The sequence below is a fragment of the Natrix helvetica genome (genome assembly GCF_964273705.1).
Source record: "Natrix helvetica genome assembly, chromosome: W".
Classification (NCBI taxonomy): domain Eukaryota; kingdom Metazoa; phylum Chordata; class Lepidosauria; order Squamata; family Natricidae; genus Natrix; species Natrix helvetica.
Genome location: NC_138555.1, coordinates 63,578,086 through 63,603,608, shown reverse-complemented (window position 1 = coordinate 63,603,608; position 25,523 = coordinate 63,578,086). Strand labels below are relative to the sequence as shown.

Below are 25,523 nucleotides of genomic sequence, written 5' to 3'. Positions count from 1 at the left end.
TAATAACCTGGCAGGAAAAAAAATTCCGTATTGACTCGCTGGAAAAGGCACAGGAATTTTATGATCACTATATAATAGGAGAAGACGAACAAGATAGTAGAGAGGAAGCAGAAAATAAGAGTCAGGAAGAACAGACATCAGAGGAAAAACTTACGGAGCAGGATATAAGGGATCGAAGGGAAACAGAATGACAGGAGAGAGAAGGAGCCAGGACAAGAACACAAACCGAGACAAGAACAAGGAAAGGACCTAAACCAACATACAAATAAGATGGAAGATGAAATAAAGATGATATTCTTGAACATCAATGGTATCAATTCATCGGCCAAGCGAAAAGAAACATTAACAAGACTCAAAAGACAGGAGGTCCATATCAAAGAAAAATATGGTAATATTCTAGAATGCCCCAAATTAGGAAAGCTGCATCTGGCGTTAGCACAAAATAAGAAAAGAGGAATTGCGGTATACATAAAATATTGGTTAAATTTGAGGAAAATATTTAGTGATAGAGAAGGCAGATTTTTAATGACAGAAATAACAACAAATCAAAAAAGAATTCTGTTGGTGACAATTTATGCTCCAAATATAAACCAAAAAGAATTCTATAATAAATTACACAAGAAAATAATTGAATCAGATTGGGAAGATGTCTGTATAATAGGCAATTTCAATGCAGTGGCAGACAACAAAATAGATTATAGGAATACAAAGAAGAAGAAAAAGAAAAGACGACAACTACCGAGTACCTTCTTCGAAGTGGTGCAAGAATTAAATTTAAAGGATGCATGGAGACAGATAAATCCCCCAAAAAAGACAGTACACTTTTTTCCCCCATCCGCACAATTCGTGGTCGCGAATTGATATGGCTTACAATACAATACAATAGTAGAGTTGGAAGGGACCTTGGTGTGAATGCATGACAGTAGTTTGGTTCAGGCTTTTGCTGAGGCTGTAATGCAAGTAGGCCTTAAGAATGTGACCTTTAACATATATAGTGCTTGCATAGAATAGGAATGTGACCTTTTAACAGAGTGCTTGCACAGGATATTGGCCGACCACAGTATCTGAATAACCGTTCATATAGCTTAAAATATTGCTTGCATAGGATGTTGGTTAACCGCAGATATTTGACTATTTGACTGTTATATGGTAGATGTTAGCCCACCTTTTGCTGTGACGCAGTTGTTATTTGCTTCTTGTGGAAAATTACTGAAACTTTCATATATGTGTCCACTCCCCCGCCCTTGAAAATCTATACAATAAAAGGGGTTGTACAAAGCATGTCAGGAGGTCTGTAACTTACACCCTCCAGGCATCCTTTGCCTGCCTATTTCAAACTAACTCTTTGTGTAGTGTCTTAATTTGCGGCCTTCGTCCACGTGTGGACCCTCCAAATTCCCGGTGAGGACCGGGGCTCGTTCTCCCACCCAAGGGAGAACCCTGAAGGCCCAGACAGGCGAATCCGGACTCGAGTGTGTTGCAGATCTCGTTGCAACATCTGGGGGCTCGTCCGGCTGATTGTCCTGTCTTGGCGTCTTCGTGGGCACGATCGTTGTCTAGCGGTGTGCTCTCCTTCACTCCTGTGACCTTACCCGGCCGGAAGCGCCACTGTGCACACGTAAGTCATGGGCTCCGCGGGCTCAAAAGCTTCTGCTCATCACCGAGAGGAGCTTTTCGCTCTCGTGAAGCGTTCAAATTGTCTCCAAAAGATTAATGGCACTACTGTCTACCCGCTTTCTAAAAAATCTATCGCTTACTCTTTATCCTAATTCTCCTTCAGACGATTCTTCCGTTTCTTTTGTTTCTAATCCTTCTCCTTAGGACGAAACCCCGAAGGTTTCACCACCTCCTTATGAGGCCCCCAAAGTCTCAGTCGCTTCCTCCGCTCCCCCGGCGGAGACTTCTGCTTCTTTTCCTACTGAAACTCCTACTGACTTTCCTGACGTAGATTCACGGGCTGGCTCCTTTTCTGCCTTTGTTGTCTTGTATGTATGTATGAAATGAAGGAAGTTCCTACTAAAGGTTTGCCTTCAACCTGAGTAAAAACCCTCTGCACATTTTTCTGACCAACCTACTCTATTAGTCCTAAAGTAAAAACCTGGCCTCCAGAAGGCAGTTTTGATTTAGATTTTGTCAACAAATTTGCTGATTTTTTGGCCACCATCAGATGAATCAAGGGCCCCACCCAGATGCAAATGATGTGTTCATGAAAGTCTCCATACATCTTGGATCTTTAAAAATATGCCAGCATGAGCCAACCTAGAACCCTGGCTGAATGCAAACAATGTGTGGACAAACATCTCTGTACATTGTTTTTATACATCTTGATATTTAAAAATGCCAGCGCGTGCTGGGATATCAAGATAGAATTTGGATCTTTAAAAATTAGCCAGCGTCCGTTGGCAGATCCACATTAGAAACGAACACCCCAGGGCAGAGACAGGCATTAACTATCTAGTGCTTAAGGAGATAGAACAGCCGGGTCACTTCAAGCAAAAGTAAGAAATTTAGCAGGTAACAAAAAGGTAAAGCCTGTCTGAATGGAAGACCTAGGTAATTGGACTTGATTAATTTGATGTAATATCTGTTAAGAAATTCTTAGGTGTGCATCTATACACTGCTCTCTGAGTTTTTACATGCTTGGAGAACGAGCCATGGTATTTGTGCATGTATGTGTGTGTGTGTGATTATCTCCAGACCTGGAGGGAAGTTGAGATCCTTTAATAATAGAAAATGGAGCTCATTGGCTTATGTACAGCTCCCTGAAGTAATTGTAATAACTGCCTTGCATGAAGAAAGAATGAAATGGGATTTTTATATGTAAAATTAATGATTGTAGTGCAAATGTGAGTAGGTTGATGGTAAAAGTTGGCATGAATGGTTATTTGTTTGAGATGGTATAGGTTTCCTGCCTAGGCAGGGGGTTGGATTGAAGGACCTCTAGGGTCCCTTCCAACTCTGTTATTGTATTGTATTGTATTGTATTGTATGAATTGTAGATTGTTTTAATAAAGCATGACTGCATAAAATGTTATAGTCTTTTTTGTTCCAACCTTTTTTGTTTGAAAGGAGTTATTTTGCTAATTAATTTATGGCAGCTATTGGGGAATTTTTGTTTGGATTTGTCCGTTTTTGTCTGCCGCTATTTAAAGTTTTTTATTTGATTTATTTTTTCCTTTTTTTGTGCCCTTGTCACAGTTCAAAAGATTAATGAGATTTTGAGCATTCCATTTGTGGTTTGCGTAACTTGTCAGCTAATTCTTTTGATGTTTTTTTTAAAGACAACAGACTCCGTTTTAAAATGTTTTGCCATTTTTTTAGGCAGTAAAATTAATAACCTTGGGTTTTTTGTAGAAATTGGACTGATTTTATTAACATTAATTTTTCTATTCCAAAATTTGATTTTTTTATTTTATTTTCAAAATAATTTTTTTTCAGTGTCTTTTAATTGACTATGTGGTCTGTATGACTTTTCTGCTTGCCTATTGTTTTCAATTCTTTGCTTTCATAAGACTGTTTTTTTTTTTTTGGATGGAAGATGAAATTGTTTATAAGGACTCTTATGAAAGTTTCCTACCTTGCAATATTGTTGTTTTTGTAACTCTAAAAATTGTTTTTTGTTATTTTATTTTTTCACATCTTTTTTTAATAAGCTTTTTAACTATATTTCTGACTTTTATTATGTGTGTCAATTTATTTTTATTTTTTTAGAAACTATGTTTTGTTTTGTTTTTTAGATTTATTTTTGATAATTTTTTTTTCATCAAAATGCCTGGGGACTGGCACAATTTTGCTATATGCCACTCAACCAGGCCAAGCAAATTGTTTTATTTTGTTCCTAGTGTTTTGGGGCATCCCCCTCTGGGGACAAAGAAGTTAATTTTTATGATTTGGCCTCTAATCACTATGGCAAATGGATGTCACCTATGTTTTCTTTTTTTTGGCTCCTTAGAAATAAATTCATTTATTTAGTTAGGGGGTTGGACTAGAAGACCTCCAAGGTTTTTTCCAACTCTACTATTGTATTATTATTGTATTATCTATTTTTAATTTTTGGCCACATTTTTTTATTTTCTTTTTCAGCCTTTATTGCCTTGGGCAAATTTTTTTTTAAAAAAACTGACAATGGCCTGGCCTATTTTTTATTGGCCTTTTTGTAATTTTGTACTAATTGCACCAGTTTTAATTTTTTGGGTTTTTCCTTATAATTCCACAGGTTAAGCCATTGTGGAACGTGTTAATTGGTCCTTCAGGGACTGTTTTTTCAAACATATAAAAAAGGAGGGATTTTGGGTACCTAGTAATTTGGTGTACCCCAATTTGGCTAATTTGGCATAGGTAACACAATAGATTTAAAAAGTTTGTTTGCCTCCCCCGCAAGGGGGACGAGGATATGTTGTGCTTGTTTTTACAGATTTTTATGGATTCTAGTACGTGATGTTTGTCTAGACAAGAATATTGTCGTACCAGTTCCCAAATCCAGTTCCAGAGATGACCAAGATGACTTTACAGACAGCACAGTGGCCAATACGATCTTGCCAAAACAGCTGTCTAGTGATATGAAAAACCAAAAACTACCAAAGCAGTGCTGAAACAACGACACGACAACTTATGTGCTGCCATTTTTGCCAAGTTTTTAGTTATCATTAGTCATCATTTGTTTATGTTTACTTGTTTTGTCATCTCACCAAAAAACTCATTTGAACAGTGACTGCAATAAAAATCTATGGGTGCAACTAACATTACACACACTGACTTGAACTGTACATGAAACATTTGCTTTTTATATGCTTGGATCCTGTTTGAATTTTGCCTGCAGTAATTCAACACTTCATTGGTTCGAATTATAAGACTATCTTTCATTGAGGATTAATTGCTTATGATCCTCCCTCTGATGCAATTGCTTTGTATATATTGATAGTAGCAGTTCCTAAAAATGTAATATGTGTTAAAGTAGTTAACTGTATAATTTTAATAAGCCTTATTGTCTCTTATTTCTTCCTCCTATTTTGCTCTTAATAACAGTCATGCCTTTCCTAATGCTGATCCGGAGTGTTGGATGTGTCTTTTTTTCCAACCACCATTTTATGAGGCCATAGGTTCTGCCCTACCTTTTACCAATAGTACCTCAGATACCACCTGCCGGTGGTCTAATTCTTCTATAACAGTGACTTCAATTGAAGGTCAAGGTTGTTGTATTGGATATGTACCCTATAACTTCTCTCAATATTGTATTAATGCCTCTACAGAATTGTATCATCAATGCACCCTTTACTTGCCTAAATCTCGAATGTCTTAAATTGATGCCGATCTCAAACGCATTGAACAATTTATGGTTGCTCTTCAGAATTCTCTCACTTCACTATTTGAGGTTGTTTTACAGAATAGAAGGGGTTTGGATTTGCTGTTTTTAAAACAGGGCGGGTTGTGTGTAGCTTTGAAAGAAGAATGCTGTTTTTATACAGACAGTTCAGGCATTGTGCTTGACTCCATGGCAGAACTAAACACCCGATTAAAAGACAGAGAGACAGAACGCTCCAAGTCTCACATATGGTATTAAGGAATGTTCAATTTATCACCATGGCTAACAACCTTGCTTTCAGCACTCATAGGCCCTTTGATTTTGGTTTTGCTTGCTTGCATTATTGGTCCTTGTGTTATGGGAAAATTGCTTCGATTTTTACGTAGCCGTTTAGGTGATATAGATAAAGAAGTTAATGCAACTAGAAAAGATCTAAACCTACTGCAAAACTTATTGCCCTCCTCGTATGACTCTTGCAAACAACCATTGCTGACATTTTCGGATTCCGATTCCGACACAGAAAGTGAGATTCAATTCCCGGATAGGGTGAATGGTTCTTCTCGCTGCCTATCGGAGGGTGGGTCGTTAGAGGAATGCATAGCCTTAGAGGGATATTGACCTCCTTTTAATAATAAAAACAGAGGAGATGTGAATGCATGACAGTAGTTTGGTTCAGGCTTTTGCTGAGGCTGTAATGCAAGTAGGCCTTAAGAATGTGACCTTTAACATATATAGTGCTTGCATAGAATAGGAATGTGACCTTTTAACAGAGTGCTTGCACAGGATATTGGCCGACCACAGTATCTGAATAACCGTTCATATAGCTTAAAATATTGCTTGCATAGGATGTTGGTTAACCGCAGATATTTGACTATTTGACTGTTATATGGTAGATGTTAGCCCACCTTTTGCTGTGACGCAGTTGTTATTTGCTTCTTGTGGAAAATTACTGAAACTTTCATATATGTGTCCACTCCCCCGCCCTTGAAAATCTATACAATAAAAGGGGTTGTACAAAGCATGTCAGGAGGTCTGTAACTTACACCCTCCAGGCATCCTTTGCCTGCCTATTTCAAACTAACTCTTTGTGTAGTGTCTTAATTTGCGGCCTTCGTCCACGTGTGGACCCTCCAAATTCCCGGTGAGGACCGGGGCTCGTTCTCCCACCCAAGGGAGAACCCTGAAGGCCCAGACAGGCGAATCCGGACTCGAGTGTGTTGCAAATCTCGTTGCAACACCTTGGAGGTCTTCTAGTCCAACCCCCTGCCTAGGCAGGAAACCCTATACCGTTTCAGACAGATGGCTATCCAACATCCAACGGCTTGAATGAACCCAGAATTGATCAATAACATAGAAGATATGGAGATTTCACCAAATACATGGGCAGACCATAATCCACTAATGGTAAAATAGAAAGGTCAGAGGAAAATATTCAGATGGACGCTAAATCAGCGAATTGTAAAAGAAAAATCATATATACAAATGATGGATAAGGAATTAGATATTTTCTTTAAGGAAAACAAGAAAGATCAAACAACACTACAAAACCTATGGGATACCACAAAAGCCTACATGCGGGGTATAACAATAGCATATACGGCAAGGAGAAATAAGGAAAAAGCAAAGATTATTACAGGAGAAGCTTAAAGAGTTGGAGACGGTGTTGTAGAAAGAACTAAAAAATATTAAAATCAAAGAAGAGAGATTTGGTGAAACACAAAATCAATCTAGCACTTCAAGAAGAAATGATACGTAATATAAAAATGGCGAAACAAAACTATTTTGAAACAGCAAATAAACCAGGTAGATGGCTGGACCACAAATTGAAGAAACAAAAAACGAAAAAATACAGCAATTACAGGATGAACACAGGAATTTGTTCCATAAATCAGAAGAAAAAAAATGTATAATCCAAAACTTTTTTCAAACTCTATAGTCATGAAAACGTCTCAGAAAAAGAAATCCAAAATTATTTACAAGAGAGAAACCTACCAAGTATTTCAGAGGAAGCAAGAGAAATGCTAAAAGAGAAAATAACTCTAACAGAGATAAAGGAGGCAATTAAGAAAGAAAAAAACAACAACAACAAATCACCAGGACCAGATGGGATCCCCGCAGAGATATATAAAAAATTTCAAGAAACTTTTGAGGAAATAATGTTAGAACTGTACAATGAAGTACTAGAACAAGCAAAAATGCCAAGTTCATGGACTGAGGCATTTATAACATTAATTCCAAAAGAAGAAACAATCAATTGATCCAAAACTATAGGCCAATCTCGCTGCTAAATGCTGACTATAAAATATTTATGACAATCACTGCGGAAAGACTTAAAAAAATATTAAACGGAGACGACTTCCGGCAGCCAAAGGAGACGGACGTCCGCGTCTGCCTTCTCGCTGCTCCGGTGGGCTCCCCTGGAATCTGGGGGGAGCACAGGGTGCCTTGGAGGGGCGCCCTGCCGAAGGGGCGGCTTGCTGGGGCCCCCTGGAACGGCGGCGGCCGCGGGGGGGTCTCCAGCTTTGCCCCAGGAGCCGGGGAGCGTGGGGAGCGTGCAGAATGCCACCACGCGCTTCTCCGAACGCAGCCTGAAGGAAACAATCAATTAGAACGAAGCAGCTGAAGAGCGGTGAGCCGAGGGGTCTCCCCAGGTCTTTTACTATTTTTATATTCCTGACGGCTTTGCAGTTTTCCTGCCTTGCTTGTTTCAACTTCTGGAGGAGTTTAGATTGGAGGGGGGGGAAATTCCACCCCCCTCGGAAAAGCGGCGTTTGAAAAATCCCTCCCCTTCATAGGGGAGAGAGAAAGTTTGAAAACCACTTTCACTTCCCTTAAATAATGGGGAAAAATCTTTTTCGTTGGCTACAATTGCGAGAGAAAGGATGGCTGAACTGACTCTTTTTTAAACTACTTATGGAAATTTTGACTTTGTTGTTTTCCTGATCACCTATACTGGCTGACCCAAGATGGCCAACTTCCTCTTTCTTCTTTGTCTTTATGAATGAGACTCCTCCCTTGGAAAACTTTATGGCTTTCAACTAACTTCCACCCCAGAGACCTCCAGGAGCCTCTCCAAACACGTTATTGCCCTGGACTTGGAATATTTTGACCCACCTATCTGCTTTAACTTTTCTGCTAGAGGACTTGTTCCCCTTTGGACCTGCTTGTTTGGTGATCCCTGCCGGCTGTGCTCTCCCACAGATGCCATTTCTTTGTGCAGAATAACAATTAACTCTGAGCCTTATGATGGGTCCTAAGAAATTGCCACCTGGTAAGGCCTCGTCGGCCCCAACATCTTCAACGTCCAGCCCTGCACACCAGTCACAAATGGGATCTTTCCTACAACCTAAAGCCTCTGAAGAGAGTGCAAAAGACCTGTCTACTCAGCAGATGCTTCAAAACATCTTAAAGGGACAGGACGAAATTAAAAAACAATTGCAGGACTTAAAGGAAGAGCTCAGAGAGACGAACCAGCAAACTACACGGAATGAACAGAGGATTGGTGTGCTGGAGGAGGGGGCGGTCGGGATTAGAGATGAGATGAAGACAATCCAGAGGGGGAATACAGAATTTGGGAATCAGATGTTAAAAATGGAATTTGAAAGGATGTCTTTCTTTCTTAGGTTCCAAAATTTGCCAGAAGCTGAGAATGAAGATCTCAAGGAGACTATGACCACAATACTAGCAGAGTATATCAATAGAGATAAACAACAGCTTTGGTGGGACATTGACCTGATTTATAGGGTTAATTCGGCCTATGCAAGAACACACAACGTTCCAAGGGAAGTTCATATTAAATTTCTTAGAAAAACTACAAGAGATGAGGTTCTAGGAGCTCAAAGGGGAGGACCACTAAAATATAAAGACAAAGAAATAACCATTCTTAAACAGATCCCCAAAAAAGTAAGAGATAATAGAAGGAAATATTCCTTCTTAGTAAAAAAATTATATAATAATGGGGTCTGGTTTAGATGGCTATTTCCAGAAGGCATGCTGATTTTTTGGGAGGGCAGCAGAATTAGAATCCACACACCTATGGAAGCAGAGGCTTTCGCTAAAAAACACAGTGCTCTTTTAGGTGAAATGGGGGATGTTACACAAGAAACAAGGGGGGGAGGGGCTGAGGCTCAGCCGGTGGATGGGAGAGAGGACGCAACAGCTAGAAGACTCAGATCACAAAAGTGACTTGGAACACTATTGCAATTGTTGCTACAATGTATTTTTATGGAAATGATACAAAACAAATGATTGAAACATACCGATGATTTTGTGTCAAATTTAAAACTGCTAATACTTAAGTAAATGCTGATATTTTTCTATCATTAATACAATACAATAGTAGAGTTGGAAGGGACCTTGGAGGTCTTCTAGTCCAACCCCCTGCCTAGGCAGGAAACCCTATACCGTTTCAGACAAATAGCTATCCAACATCTTCTTAAAGACTTCCAGTGTTGGGGCATTCACAACTTCTGGAGGCAAGCTGTTCCACTGATTAATTGTTCTCACTGTCAGGAAATTTCTCCTCAGTTCTAAGTTGCTTCTCTCCTTGATTAGTTTCCACCCATTGCTTCTTGTTCTACCCTCAGGTGCTTTGGAGAATAGTTTGACTCCCTCTTCTTTGTGGCAACCTCTGAGATATTGGAATAATGCTATCATGTCTCCCCTAGTCCTTCTTTCTCTTAAGCTAAACATACCCAGTTCCTGCAACCGTTCTTCATATGTTTTAGTCTCCAGTCCTCTAATCATCTTTGTTGCTCTTCTCTGCACTCTTTCTAGAGTCTCCACATCTTTTTTACATCGTGGCGACCAGAACTGAATGCAGTATTCCAAGTGTGGCCTTACCAAGGCATTATAAAGTGGTATTAACACTTCACGTGATCTTGATTCTATCCCTCTGTTGATGCAGCCTAGAACTGTGTTGGCTTTTTTGGCAGCTGCTGCACACTGCTGACTCATATTTAAATGGTTGTCCACTAGGACTCCAAGATCCCTTTCACAGTTACTACTACTGAGTAAGGTATCACCTATATTGTACCTGTGCATTCCGTTTTTGTTGCCTAAATGTAGAACCTTACTCTTTTCACCATTGAATTTCATTTTATTAGATAGTGCCCAATGTTCAAGTTTGTCAAGATCCTTCTGTATCTTAAGCCTATCTTCTGGAGTGTTGGCTATTCCTGCCAGCTTGGTATCATCTGCAAATTTGATGAGTTCCCCATTTATTCCCTCATCCAAATCATTGATGAAGATGTTGAAGAGTACTGGGCCTAAAACAGAGCCTTGGGGTACTCCACTGCATACTTCCCTCCATGTAGATGCAGTTCCATTGAGAACTACACGTTGAGTGCGGTTGGTCAGCCAGTTACCAATCCATCTGGTGGTGATGCTGTCTAACCCACATTCTTCTACTTTATCTAGTAGTAGGTTATGGTCTACCTTATCAAAAGCCTTACTGAAGTCCAAGTAAACTATATCAACGGCATTCCTCTGGTCCACTAATTTTGTCACATTATCAAAGAATGCAATAAGATTAGTCTGGCATGATCTGTTTTTGACAAATCCATGTTGGCTTTTGGCTATTACTTTGTTTGCTTCTAGGTGTTCGCAAATTCGTTGCTTGATTATTTTTTCCAGAATCTTTCCTGGTATTGAGGTTAGGCTGATAGGTCTGTAGTTTCCTGGATCTAATTTTTTCCCTTTTTTGAAGATGGGAACCACATCAGCTCTTTTCCAGTCCTCTGGTAGTTCCCCGGTGTTCCAGGATCTCTGAAAGATATAATTCAGTGGTTCTGAGATCTCATCTGCTAGTTCCTTCAGAACTCTGGGGTGTAATCCATCCGGTCCTGGTGATTTGAACTCATCTAGGGTAGACAGGTGCTCACTTACCATTTTCTTCCCTATTTCAATTTGTGTTCCTAATTTTGTGGTGCTGCTTTTGATAGGTTGGACTGTTTTATCCCTTTGTGTAAAGACAGATGCAAAACATGAGTTAAATAGTTCTGCTTTCTCCCTGTTGCTTGTCACCTTCTTGCCACTTTCTCCTAGCAATGGACCAATTGTTTCCTTAACTTTTTTCTTGTTTTTAACATGTTGGAAGAAGCTTTTTTTGTTAATTTTTACTTTTGTGGCAAGCCTTTCTTCATTGTGAGCCTTAGCTTTCCTCACTTCATCTTTACAGGCTCGGGCTATTTGCTGATATTCTGCCTTAGTTATGTCCCCCTCCTTCCACTTTTTATACTTACCTTTTTTGTCTTTCAGTTTGTCAGATAGTTGTTTATGCAGCCATGCTGGTTTCTTTTGGGAGCTGTTGTTTTTCTTCTTCATTGGTATTGTGTTAGACTGGGCTTTTCTAATCTCATTTTTCAAAATTTCCCAAGCTTCTTGAGTTGTTTTCCCCTCGAGGATTCTCATCCATGGAATTTTTCCCAAGCTCTCTCTAAGTTTATTGAAATTAGCTTTCTTAAAGTCCAAGACTCTAGTTTTACTTTGTTCTACTACTTGTGTTTGGATAATGTTGAATTCCAATATTGCATGGTCACTTGCCCCCAGGGTTCCTATGGCTTCAACACCTTCTATCATTTCCTCTCTGTTAGTGAGAATTAAGTCCAGTATGGCTGATCCCCTTGTTTCCTTCTCTACTTTTTGGAAAACAAAGTTGTCTGCTAGGTTTGTTAGGAACCTGTTGGATCTTCCACTTGGTGCAGAGTTTGTTTCCCAGTTGATGTCAGGGTAGTTAAAATCTCCCATTACTATTGTGGTGTGCTTCCTACATACCTTAGTTAGCTGACTAGCAAAAAGTTCATCTTTTTCCTCTGCTTGGTTGGGTGGCCTGTAGTATAGACCTATGGCAATGTCATTTCCCCCACAACCTTTAATATTGACCCAAATGCATTCAAGATAGTTCTCATTATTGTTGTGCTCTATTTCTGTAGAGACGTAGTTATTTCTTATATATAGTGCAACTCCACCTCCTCTTTTATTTGGTCTATTTCTTTTAAATAATTTAAATCCTTCTAGCTGTATGTTCCATTTGTCAGTTTCATCCCACCAAGTTTCTGTAATGGCAATAATATCATATCTGCCCTCTTTTACTTGAATTTCTAATTCTCCCTGTTTATTCCTCATACTCTGTGCATTGGTATATAGACATTTGAGTCCATTTTGATTGACCTTGTGTTTACTGTCTACATAACCTGTATTATGCCTGACTGCCCCTATTTTCTTGCCACTTGTGTGATTCATGCACATGGTATGACAATCACTATTACATGCTTGGTTTTGCTTGACAGCAGGAGTGATAATCTTACCCACACACACATCTATGTTACATGCATTTATAACCCTATGAATTTTAGTTTGCTGGGGACAGAGATGTTCTGTATCTATTAATTCTCTGTCCCCGCTCTTCAGTTTAAATGTTTATCAAGAAAATCTGTGAATTTAATGCCAAGTAACTCAGTTCCTTTCTTGGATGGGTGCAACCCATCTCTTTTGTACAGTTTTTCATTGGACCAGCTACAGGCTTCATGACTAATAAAACCAAAGCCTTCCCTTTTACACCACTCCTTTAGCCAAACATTAAACTCTGCTACACGCTGGCCCTTCCCTTTTTGTTCCTTATATACAGGTAAAACCTCTGAAAAGATAAGCCTACAACCTATACTATTAAGTTCATACCCCAAGTTCTGGAAATCATTCTGCACAGAAAGTACATCTTTCTGGGATAGATCATTAGTGCCAAGATGTATAATAGCATCAACGTCACAGTCCTTACTTGCATTCTTGACTATCTTAAGAATACGCCTCTTGTCTCTGCTGGCAGTAGCACCTGGCAGACACCTGACCTCTTTTAAAACCTCCTTATCCTCTCCTAAATTAACATCTCTTACGATTGAATCACCAACCAGAAGGTGACTTCTCTTTTTACATACCTTGCTCTTCTTTACATTGTTTGTAAAAGTTGCAAGACCTGGGGGGGCTTTCCCCCCCCCGCACGATGTAGCTGTCAAAATGTTTTATAACCCTATAACCCTTTTTCCTTGAAATTTTTTTTAAAAACCAATAAAAATTTGAATAATAAAAAGAATATTAAACAAAATTATTCATTTGAATCAAAACGGATTCCTACCTAAGAGACAATTAAGAAATAATACAAGAATTATAATGAATGTATTAGAATACTATGAAGCTCATCCAGAAAAACAATTAGCAGTAGTATTGGTAGACTCGCAAAAAGCTTTTGATAATTTAAATTGGCAGTTTCTTATTATACAATTAGCTATTATGAAATTTGGAGAAAAATTTATTAGAATGTTTAAGGCAATATATTCAGACCAGACAGCTAAAATAATGGTAAATGGAGATCTAACAGACAAAGTCAATATAAATAAAGGGGTCAGACAAGGATGCCCACTATCGCCTCTTCTATTTATCCTCTCATTGGAGGTTTTACTAACACGGATTAGGGAAAAAGAGGAAATAAAAGGGTTAAAATTTTAAAAAGAATACAAAACACAGGTATTCGCCGACGATATGGTTTTTATAATAGAAGACCCCCTTGAAACAGGGAAAGTATTAATTCAAGAAGTAGAGGAATTTGGTAAAGTTGCAGGCTTAAAAATAAATAAAAATAAAACAAAGATAATTACTAAAAATCTTGCACAAAGGCAAAATGAGGTATTAGAGAGTATTGGAAATGCAAATAGTTAAAAAGGTAAAATATCTTGGAATCTGGCTAACGGCTAAATGTTCTACCATAAAAGAAGACAATTATTCAAAATTATTACAACAAATAGGAAAGGACTTGGAAAATTATGCTAAATTACAATTATCACTGATTGGAAGAATCGCAACCATAAAAATGAATATCCTACCAAAATTTTTATTTCTATTCCAAACTGTACCAGTAAAATTAGGGAAAATGTTTTTTGTGGAACTAAATAAAATAATTTTAAATTTTATTTGGCTGGGGAAAAAAGCTAGGGTAAAATTAAAATTACTACAGGACTCTAGAATCAAAGGAGGATTTGGCCTCCCAGATTGGGAGCTTTACTATCAGGCAGCAGCAGTAACATGGCTCAAAGAATGGATAGTACTTCAAATAAAAGAATATTGACAATAGAGGGTCATGATTTACAGCTGGGCTTGCATGCTTTTATCTGGGAGGGAAAGAGCCCATAAATACTTCCACAGACATCAGGTAAGAGGAGCCTTACTAGAAATATGGATGAAAATCAAAAGAACTTCTACACAAAAATTCCCAGATGGATATCAATAATGGAAGCAATTATCTATCCCAATCTAATAGATTTGAATAGGATATTGACATATAAGGAGTTATTGGATGGGCAAGGAAAACTTAAAACAAATCAGGAGATAAAATTACAGGGAATTGAATTAGGCTGGTGACCATACCTACAAATTCAAACAAGATACAAAAAGGACTTAAAACAGTACGGATTTCAAAACGAACAACAAGAATTGGACAAAATAGTAACAGGAACAGAAGAAACAATGATTACAAAAACAAACATTTGTCTCTTAAAATTGAAAATGGAGGAGGAAACCATGAAGGAAACAATGATAATTTGGGCTAAGAACTTCAGGTATAATATTGAATTGGAGCATTGGGAAAAAGTATGGGGAAAAAATTATAAATTGACAATGTCGGAATCCTATAAGGAAAACATTTACAACATATTTTATAGGTGGCATTAACCCCCCCCCCCCCCCCCAAGCGAGATTGGCCAAAATGTTCCCAAATAGATCTCCAAACTTTTGGGAATGTTACCACCAACAGGGGACCTTCTATCATATGTGGTGGACGTGTCCGAAAGCCAAAGAATTCTGGACCAAAATTCAAAAATGGTTAGAAGAAATAATAGAACAAAAAATTGACATGAACCCTGAGCTGTTTTTTCTAAGAATAATAAAAAAAAATTAGTAAGGACAGCCAACATTTAATGCATCATATAATCACTGCTGCCAGAATTTCATATGCCCAAAGTTGGAAACTAAAAATCATTCCATCAAATGCAGAAACCATAAAAAAGGTGTTAGAATGCTCAGAAATGGACAAACTGACGATGGAACTAAGAGATAGAGAGGAAACAGAGAACTACAAGATATGGAAAAGGCGGTATAACTGGCTTGAAAAGAGATGTAAAATCAATGCATAAAGAACACATAGCAAACACAATGAAAAGAGATGGCATATATTTAGAAAGCAATAGAGATGGAAATATTGCATATAGATGTATATATTGTAAAAATGAGAAAGTATGAAACAAAGAAGAATATGTATAAAATAGTAGAATGGAAAATAAAAAACCCGAAATCAGAAAAAAGAAATACTGATAACAGAAAGATGTAAAAGTGTAATTGTGATTTTAATGTTTGGAAAATGTCAAATAAAAAAATAAATATAAGCAAGTTTCTCCCCTCACCAGAGAAGCCGTACGAATGGTGGCAAAGTGATCTCGGTTACGGCAGTAGGCACGACGTCGGGCAGCTGACGATGAGCTCTGGGGCTCCATTTCCAGCTGGTAGGGATCATCATACAGATTGTCATGGCCCTGAAAAGCATTAAAATGCACATAAGAAGCTATGCCTTAGCTTCTAACATTGCCTCTGCAAGTTTTCCTTTAAAAGGCACAAACAGAATGTAGAGTTGGCAGATCAAACAGCACTTCTATGAGTAATTTAGGACTAGCCAGTTTTAGGAAGAAGAACTGTGAAAATACAGTAGAGCAGGACCACAAGCTGTTATAGAATGTACTATAGAAGGAGTTCCAAGATTTTGGAAATTTAAAGTAATATAGTCCCTAAGGCAATCTTCCAAACTTGACGCCATCCAGATGTGTTGTGGCACAAATTCCTAGAATTCTAAGCAACTGGAGGGTGTATCAGATGAACATCTGTGCCATGTTGAGGAAACCTAGGTTGAGGCTTCAACTTCAGTCATGTTTCCAGTCTTAAGCACAAAGCAAGATCACATGGACAGACCAGATTAAACATGAACACGTTAGGCATTTGTCTGTAGTCATCTCAGTCATCCAGGTCATGTTTGTCCCAAAGGTGTTTTTTTCAGGAAAGTCCAGTTGCCTCCTGAAAAAGTACCTTTGGGACAAGACTAGGCATTTGTAATTTAGTTGGGTTTCCTCCAACTGCTGTTTCCAAAGTATGTAGAACAGCGATAGTGAACCTTTTTTGGCTCGCGTGCCATAAGCACTACAAGTGCTCCCCCCCATTTTTACACACTTTTCTCGCCCTCCCCAGGCTCCAGAGGCTTTATAGGAGCCTGGGGAGGATGAAAACAGCCTCCCCTGCCCCCCCGGACGCCCTCCGGAGGCTTCAGGGACCGTCCAGAGGCCTCCCAGACACCTTCGGAGCGCTCAAAACGACCCTCCGAGCAAACCGGAAGTCACTTCCGCTTTGCTCGGAGGGTCGTTTTGAGCGCTCCAAAGGCTTCAGGGACCGTCCGGAGGCCTCCGAGACGCCTTCGGAACACTCAAAAAGAGCCTCCGAGCAAACCGGAAGTCACTTCCGGTTTGCTCGGAGGGTTGTTTTAAGCGTTCCGAAGGCTTCAGGGAAGCCTCCGGACGGTCCCTGAAGCCTTTGGAGCGCTCAAAACGACCCTTCGAGCAAACCAGAAGTCCGTCCCCGAACTTCCGGTTTGCCCGTAGGGCTGGTTTTTTATGCTCTGGAGGCTTCACGGAAGCTCATGAAGCCTCCAGGGGGCCTCCGGGGGGCGGGGGAGGCATTTTTCGCCCTCCCCAGGCTCCTATAAAGCCTCTGGAGCCTCTGGAGGGCGAAAAATGGGTTTAAAAAAGGGTGAAAAAGCGCCTCGCGTGCCCTGACAAATGGCTCCGTGTGCCACCTGTGGCACGCGTGCCATAGGTTCGCCATCACTGATGTAGAACCTTAGCTGCAATCCCAAGAAATGTAGACAGCTAGGGAAGACTAGTCTAGAAAAGAACTGTTTTTTTCCCCAACAGCAAAGGGGGATTGGAATGTACCCACCCACACCTAAGTTACACAACATAAGGAAGCAAGTAGGATGTACTGATCCACTGGAATCCAATTCTGTGATCATCAGCATGCTTCTCTCTCCTTTCCTACACCCCCACCCCGACTTCCCTACCAAGAAAATGGATTCCCATATCCTGATTGCTGATTTGCAGGAAGGCTTACATCACATGCTAGAAAATATTCCACAAAGTTTCCCAACCTTCGCTTTATTCTGAAATTGACATTTGACTGCTCTTGCAGAAGCACACTGAGTTCTATACCGGCAGACGGTGGATGACGGAGCTATTGGAGGTGACGGTGTGCTCGCCTTCCTGCATCATGGCAATCTCAGCCCCGTCATCATCATCTGAAGCATCAGCCAGGCTGTTCACGCTGCTGCTCTGACTGCTGGCACTAATGGACATACTGGGTACTGAGTGGCTGCTCTCCATGCTATTGATGGTTCCTGTCCGGTGAAGAAACTGCTCTACTTCCTGAAACAGCAAAGATGGATTAAATGAGAAAGGGGGGGGGGGGAGAGAGGGAGGGAGGGAGAGACTACGTGTGTGTGTATAGGAAGTGGTCTTGGAGTAAGGAAACCTCCTGCACTGTTACTCTCATAATGGTGAGAGAATTATGTGAGCTGAAGTCCAAGAAAGCCAGGGAGAACTGCATCAGAGAAAGTAGGAAAACAACAACAAACCTCTTCCTCTTCTGGTGCCTCTGCATTTGGACCATTCTGAGCCTCCTGGAAGAGGATTTTCTTCATCTTGCGGTACTGCAGATTGTCAAGCTCTCTCACTGCATCCTTGGTCCTCTGAATCAGGTCCATGATAACCGTCTGGGGTCGCTCCCTCAAGAGAAAGTGATGCTGTGGAGTCACAGGAAGAACTAGCATGAAACCAAGGAAGTAAGTCTGCAAAAGGTCTCCAAAGTTATCCACCGATCTCTTAGCATTTGTGATCTGAGCAATCCTTTTTCACTATTAAGTACACTCACAGAGTTGGATAACAACCACTGAGATTTTGTAGGACCTAATGACTATATTCCTTTAACAGCAATGCATAATTACTGTCAATTTAACTTGAGTAAACCTAGATGTAACATGTAATGGTTACTCAAGTCCATTTAGGAACAGAAAGTGAGAGAAACCCAAATACTTTGGAAGACAGAATAACTCATTGCTTATTAACAGCTTAATAAGGAAAAAAATGGGATAAATTGAATACAATTTCCACAGCTACAGGCATAGTGCGCTGGGGATGGGAGGGGGGGGGAAGGAATCTTTCAGGAGTGAGAACGGGTAGGAGAGGACATACCTTAAGCAGCACATCAGAGGTTGGACGGTCCTGGGGGATCTTCTGCAGGCATGAATCCACAAAATTTCGGAAATATTCAGACCTGAAGAAAGCAGGGAAGAAAGTCAGGGATTCATTTGAATCTATAAACCTCTCTTTTTTGCAAGCTTAAAGCCATTTCTGGAGTTTTCCTTACCAGTGACTAGATTGCAGCAGTGGTGAATCATTCTGGGCGATGTGGTATAAGGCACTCATAGCATTCATATTAAAAAGGGGTGGTTTGCGCTCCGCTAAAGATACAAGGACAGTAATGTTAGCAGTGGTATTTGTGGTTTTGCAGAAAGCCTTCTTCCACATCATTCCCCCAATTAACTCCAACCTTATAAGGCAAGTAGCTCATTCCATACCAAGTTCAATGCAAGTGATGCCAAGTGACCAGACATCCACCTTGCCATCATACTGCCCCTCATCCATGGCTAGAATCACCTCGGGAGCCATCCTAGAAAGAGAGCGCAAGATAAAGCAATCATGCATTGTGACTTAGCAATGGCTCACACTGTTACATAAAGCCTGGAAGATTGTTGCATGAAAGATGCCTGACCATGGACATAGACCACAAAATACTGCCAAATTGTCAATGTTGCTATTAATGGAAGGGGAAAAATTATTAAACACACGAATGTGTATTATTTATATTTAATATATTTCAGGGTTGTCAAACTCGATTTCATTGAGGGCCGCTTCACGGTTGTGTTTGACCTCAGGGGGATGCGGGTGGTGGCGGCGTGGCCAGCTCGATGTCATTCGAGGCTCCATTTTTGGGAGCAACAGCCTCCTGCAGCTCTCTGCCAGTGAAAACGGAACCCGGGAAGCTGTGTGCGGCCCTCCACTGTTTCCAGGGCAGCTCCGCAGGCCAGATTTAAGCACCCCACGGGCTGAATCCGGCCTGCGGGCCTTGATTTGACACCCCTGATATATTTCATTTTCTTAGACCCATTACTTCTTGAAATGACGCTCCAAAGCATGCCCCTCAAAGTTCACATATGGTGCACCATCACCCCAAACTGGAATACTCCTGACTTATACCCTCCAATCTTTGACCTATAAAAGAAGAAGACTTCAAAAAAAATTTTAGAATCAACTGTTGTTAAAACTACACTGGGACTCTTTGCAAAACCCAGGGAAACCACATTTCTAATGATCAAATTTCTTCTTGTTCAAAGAACCAGGGAGACTCAAATGCATATCTACTCCCTCTCACTGTCTCTCCAGCCACACCTTCACTCTTTCTAAGTGGCTAGGGTATGGGGATATGGTCAATAAAGGCATTCCTGCTCTGTTTCAGATTACACAAAAATCTCATTCTGCCAGTTTACCAATATGGGGTGCCAACAAAGGAGTTAGCAGGAGCAATGATAGAAGCTGAGCCAAAGTCCCCCAGCTTCACTTGTCCTGGTTCAGTCAGAAGGATATTCCCAGCTTTAACATCCCTGAAAAGACAGGAACAGTAATTAAAAACTGAACAGGGAAACAGAGAACACAGTGGACGAATATGGACAGCCCTGATGAAAAGGAATGTGAATGGCAGGAGAAAACAGGAAGACAAAGATTAGAGCAACATTTATATGGACCAGGAGAAGGTAGACCAGGAGAAAGAGAGAGGGCTGCATTAACAAATGGTAATGGCCTCTGACTTTCAATAGTTCGATAGCAACAAGTGAAAGATTTCTACGCTACTTAAAATTAGGCTGCTAAAATGAGGATTTTTCTTTTAGTAGAAGAGTGCTTATATCAGGGGTGTCAAACTCACGACAACACCTCATCACGTGATGTATCGCAACTTTCCCCCCACTTTGTTAAATCAGGGGTGGGCGTGGCCAGCATGTGACGCATCTGGCCCACGGGCTGCGAGTTTGACACCCCTGGTGTATAGCATAGTTCTTGAGTTGAAAACATATAGCTGGTCCTTTTTTAGCGGTCATTAAGCAAAGTGGTTACTAAGTGAAACTGTGACTTAATATCAGGCTTCAGCTTTTGTTTGCTTTACCAACTTGTGAAAGTTGTAAATGTGAGGATTGGTAGTAAAGTTCTTTTTTCATCAATGTTGGGTCATTCCATGTCAAGTGGTCTGATTTCAGAAAAGTGCCCTGCTCAACCATCACGGATTTCGATGAAATTTGGTGTGAACATGCACACACGTCCCCAGTGAACATTGGTAAAGTGTTATGTTTGCCAATGCAATACTTGCAGAGATATAGTCATTTGTTTGACCCCATACCGCAGCCTTCATACCGCAGACCCCATACTGCAGTATGACTCTGAGGTGTCAGCAAATTTGAGACATAATATCTCTGGCAATATTCTGTTGAGAGAAACAAAACTTGGCCATCTTGTACAACATGTTGTGCTCTACTAAACAAAATAATAAAAACATTCTCATGAGCGATCTCCATCTAGATAATTTGGAGCAAAGTTGGCCAAAAATATTGTGACTTGAAAAAAGGTTAAAGTTTGGCTTTTTATATCTCTGGAAGGAAGGAAAGGTATGAGAAACGTGAAACTTTCTAGAACCACATCTTATTTGCATGCTTCCAGCATCTTCAGTTATACTGTCAGATCGACAGTATCAATTCCCAGAAGTGATGCTAAAGAACGTGGCACGTACATTCAATAATAAATCAGCGATCGTTGGAATTTGGCAGTTCATACGAACAGTACGGACTTCGGCTTGGGAACCATATAAGATACCCACTTTGGGCTTGGGAACCTAGGATAAACTGCCCAATTGTCGGCTTGGGAACCGGACAGATACCCACACAAGGCTTTGGAACCTTGAGGAAGAAACCAAACTACAGGCTTGGGATCCTGAACCAAGAAACCCACCTGTGGCTGGTATTGCACAACTATCGGGCATGCCCCCTATGGCGATGGGGTTGCTGGTTCAAGTGTCTGAACTGGTAATGACAATGTCACCATGGACCTACACAATATAATAGTACTAATGATGTCTATATAAAACAAACAAGACAAAAAAATAATAGAATGCATGTGACGCTGCCATAGCACCATCCTCACCTTTGTCCCTTTTTTTTAGGGCTTTACATGTCAGCGATGAAACACCAACCCTACTTTTTAGGGGGTTTGAAACATGCTCTTTCTAATGAGAATGATTTAACAGTTTCCAGGTCGTCTTTTTTTGTAAAAGCGGGCTAAAAATACCCTATTTTGGGTGTTTCTACAAAAACCATCAACTTTACACTCATTTGTGAACTATTGGAAAGCAGTAGGAGAATGAAATTTTATATTTGAAAACCTTGTTTTGCTAAGTTATTACACACACAGTTTCATGTTTCTCATACTTTTCCTTCCAGAGATATAAAAAGCCAAACTTTAACCTTTTTTCGAGCCGCAATATTTTCGACCAACTTTGTTCCAAATTATCTAGATGGAGGTCGCTCATGAGAATGTTTTTATTATTTTGTTTAGTAGAGCACAACATGTTGTACAAGATGGCCAAGCTTTGTTTTTCTCAACAAAATATTGCCAGAGATACTATGTTTCAAAGTTGCTGAACCCTCAGAGTCATACTGTAGAAGGCTGCGGTATGGGGTCAAAGAAAGGACTATATCTCTGCAAGTATTGCATTGGCAAACATAACACTTTAACAATGTTCATTGGGGACGTGTGTGCATGTTCACACCAAATTTCATCGAAATCCGTGATGGTTGAGCAGGGCACTTTTCTGAAATCAGACCACTTGACATGGAATGACCCTGTTGTAACTTCAGAAAGTTGCTAAAACAGGCAGCCATTAAATGTGGACTACCTATATTATCTGCAAAATCTGATAAAAAGCAACATGTTTTAACTATATGTCTTTTCCTTAAGTTGTTTGGGATATTAAGGATTTATTATATACAAAGAAGCTTTAAGAAATTTGAAGACTGTGCAGTTCTCATAATTGAGCTAGACTGCATAAAGTGCAACATTTGACTGGCGCACGAATTTAACTAAAGTAATTTTGCCATTCTACCTGTAAATCATATAGAGAGAAGAAAAAGGAAAATGTAGAAACAGGGTTGTGTCTGAGAGACACATGGAACTGATTGAAAAACAGAGTACCAGATTCTGGTACACATTTCACAATGCAGCAACAACCAAATCATACTGTTCTCCACTAAATGGGTGTTATAAGCAGCAACATCTCTAAGAGAGTGCAGTAACACAATATAGAGCTCACCTGTGGATCATATTGTGTGAATGCAGGTAGGCAAGTCCCTGCAGAGCACCATGCGTTATGGCTGCAATCTCTACTTCCTGCAGTGGTTTCTTGTGCACTAGGAAAGAAGGGATGGAGGAAAGAACATTATTTAAAGGTCTGAGAAAAGGTCTGTGAGAAGACTGGTCTCTTCAATTGGTCTTGGACTCACCTTCCAGCAAATCTGAGGCTGAGCCTAGGCAGTATTCCATCACCAGCTAGTGAATTAAGATGAAATGTTAGCGTAGGGCAAATAAATCCTTTGAACTTCAAACATCCTGTCCCAATCAGGGCTCCAGGAGCCCAGTATGCCAATTCCATTTTGTATTTGGCATTTCCAATTCACTTAAATATATAAAAACACTAAATCAGACCAAAAGTCCACCATTCTTGCACCAATGCCATCCACCTCCAAAAAACCCTAAATATAGATAGAATACCAACCAAAAAAATTTTTTCTTCATAATTTTCAAGAAAGGAGCCACCTCTCTATTGCATTGCAATTCCCTCCCTTAAATTACATTAAGGTTTCAGGCAGAGAAGCAAGAAACCCAGTCATCGTTCAGGCACTTTTCAAGACTTCCCCTCATCCAAAGCCCAGTTCATCTGCATTTTCACTGCATATCTTAAATTTTTTAAAAGGCTTTCTGTAATATATCACCCCAATGGCTTAAGAATGATCTGTTTCACTCTCATCTTACCCATGCTGTATGTTCCCTTAAGTAGCAGCCCTTGTATTCAATTGTATTTGGGTGTCGTAGCTTTTGCAAAAATTTTACCTCCTTGATAATGTCCTGCCATTTCTGGAAAATACAAAAGAGAGCCTGAGCTCCAATATACTTCTACATTTTGAGTAAAGGAGAGAATATTACAAGTCGTCTAGAAAATTTGAAAAGCAGAACTGGATTACCTAGGCCAGGGAGAGGCTATAACTTAATGGTCAACACAACTGTGTTAATAGTTTAAAGAGGACCAACCTCATTAGACTGCTTCCCACTGTAGGACATCTTCTTAATAGCCACCACTTCATTGTTGCGTATGTCTCGGGCCTGGGGAAGATAACGAGAGTAAACCAAAGAAGGATGATGAAAATAACTATCAGCACCCACAGTCAAGTTCAGAGAGGAACTTGGTTCCTATGCCTGGTAAAAATACAGTTCAAAAGGAGTAAATTTCACATTGCATGGTGAATCACGTATTCTTAGAGCAGAGACGCCCATGAAGCCAGAATATGTGGGACTGGCGAGTACCCGATAATCCATTTAAAGTTACAACATCTCTACTAAATCAGACCAGTTCATCTTCCCATTTCTAACCATGGCCAATCAGATTCTCCCTGAGAAAGCTATCAGCAAGATGTGGAGAAAGTTTCTCCCACTATTTCTCTTCAACATCTCATATTCAGTAGCAGGGGCCTCCTGATGGGATGGGACTCAGAAGCAAAACTGATTCTACTATAAGTAAGGACGATGGGTAAGAATTGTGTTAAATGATCTTGGCAAGGCTTGAGCATGAGCATTAACACTCCTTTGGCACTCACAAAGTAGACAGCTCCAAAACTGCCATGACCAATCTCCCGCAGGTCAACAAAGAGCTTCTCAGGGTCATCCTTGAAGAACAGCTCAGCCACTTCAGGGTCCTTCAAACTGCCAGCCCGGGCATTAGACGGCATGGCGGCCGTGGATGAGGCTGGACTTCACTGTTGCCTTTCTCCTAAAGTGGGAAACAAATATTAGCAAACTGAACCAGCTGGGTATCAATAAGGTAATTTATTTTTATTTATAAGAATGTAATTCAATGATATCTGATGCCGCCATCTTGCTGAAGCAAAGCAAATCCTGAGATCAAGGCCGCATGCAATCCTGACAAAAGCTCAGCCTTTTCAAAAGGAATCTGTAGGCACCTACTCCTATTCACAGAAACAAGATTATCAATGAGAAATGTTTATAGCAGGAAGGCCATCAATGCAAAATGGAGACGGACCTTGCCATGATACAGAAGGTGGAATAGACTTCTCTTGTTCAAATTGGGCTTCTGTTATTTATGTGACAGCATTCAACTAGTAATTGTTAGGATACTGAAGTACCAATAACAGCTTTACATCTCTACATTCTCCAGTTTTCTAGCTCTAGCTCAAAATATTTTGTGCTTTATTCTTTCTATGAAAATCCAGGAGTTTTTGATAAAGCTATACCTACTTTCCATAGAGGCAAAAATCAGATTTGCCCCTAATTTTTGACCACTAAAATAATCTCCATTGATTGTTACTTTAATGACAGCAGTACATTTTCTCTCTCTTGTAAAGTGTCGCATGTTTCAGCCTTCATTCCCACCTTCATATTGCAATGGATACAGATTTCCATTCAAGTAATAATATTCTCACCTACTCAGTTTACCTGATTTGTTATTTGCATTAATTTCTGCACTATTTTTATTGAAAGGAGAGATGGAAATGATATGATTCTCTATTTTTAAAAAAGTACAAGCCCTTGGAGGGCTTGCTAAATATTTTCAGTTTTATTTTTAATTGAATGTTAACTGAGTCCAGCTCAATACTACCATGTCTTTTTGTCCACTATAACTACTCTGTTGCTCTTAGGCAACTCCTCCTTGTGTAAAATGAAGTTGGTTATAAGGGATTAAAAGAAATTAGAGG

The 25,523-nt window shown here is 40.0% G+C and overlaps 1 protein-coding gene across 1 annotated transcript in view; it reads right to left on the bottom strand.

Annotated features, from left to right (window-relative positions):
* LOC309400791 (serine/threonine-protein kinase TAO2-like) overlaps window positions 1-25,523 on the bottom strand; it is a 140,753-nt gene that overhangs the window by 103,327 nt on the left and 11,903 nt on the right. The window contains exons 2-13 of the mRNA XM_081969458.1: window positions 24,408-24,580; window positions 23,845-23,916; window positions 23,569-23,670; window positions 23,040-23,085; window positions 22,850-22,946; window positions 19,986-20,099; window positions 19,017-19,108; window positions 18,806-18,899; window positions 18,631-18,712; window positions 18,015-18,182; window positions 17,593-17,805; window positions 15,748-15,876 (exon numbers count right to left, since the gene is read on the bottom strand). Coding sequence (XP_081825584.1) covers window positions 15,748-15,876; window positions 17,593-17,805; window positions 18,015-18,182; window positions 18,631-18,712; window positions 18,806-18,899; window positions 19,017-19,108; window positions 19,986-20,099; window positions 22,850-22,946; window positions 23,040-23,085; window positions 23,569-23,670; window positions 23,845-23,916; window positions 24,408-24,539 — 1,341 coding nt within the window. The 5' untranslated portion in view covers window positions 24,540-24,580. The remainder of the gene's footprint in view (window positions 1-15,747; window positions 15,877-17,592; window positions 17,806-18,014; window positions 18,183-18,630; window positions 18,713-18,805; window positions 18,900-19,016; window positions 19,109-19,985; window positions 20,100-22,849; window positions 22,947-23,039; window positions 23,086-23,568; window positions 23,671-23,844; window positions 23,917-24,407; window positions 24,581-25,523) is intronic.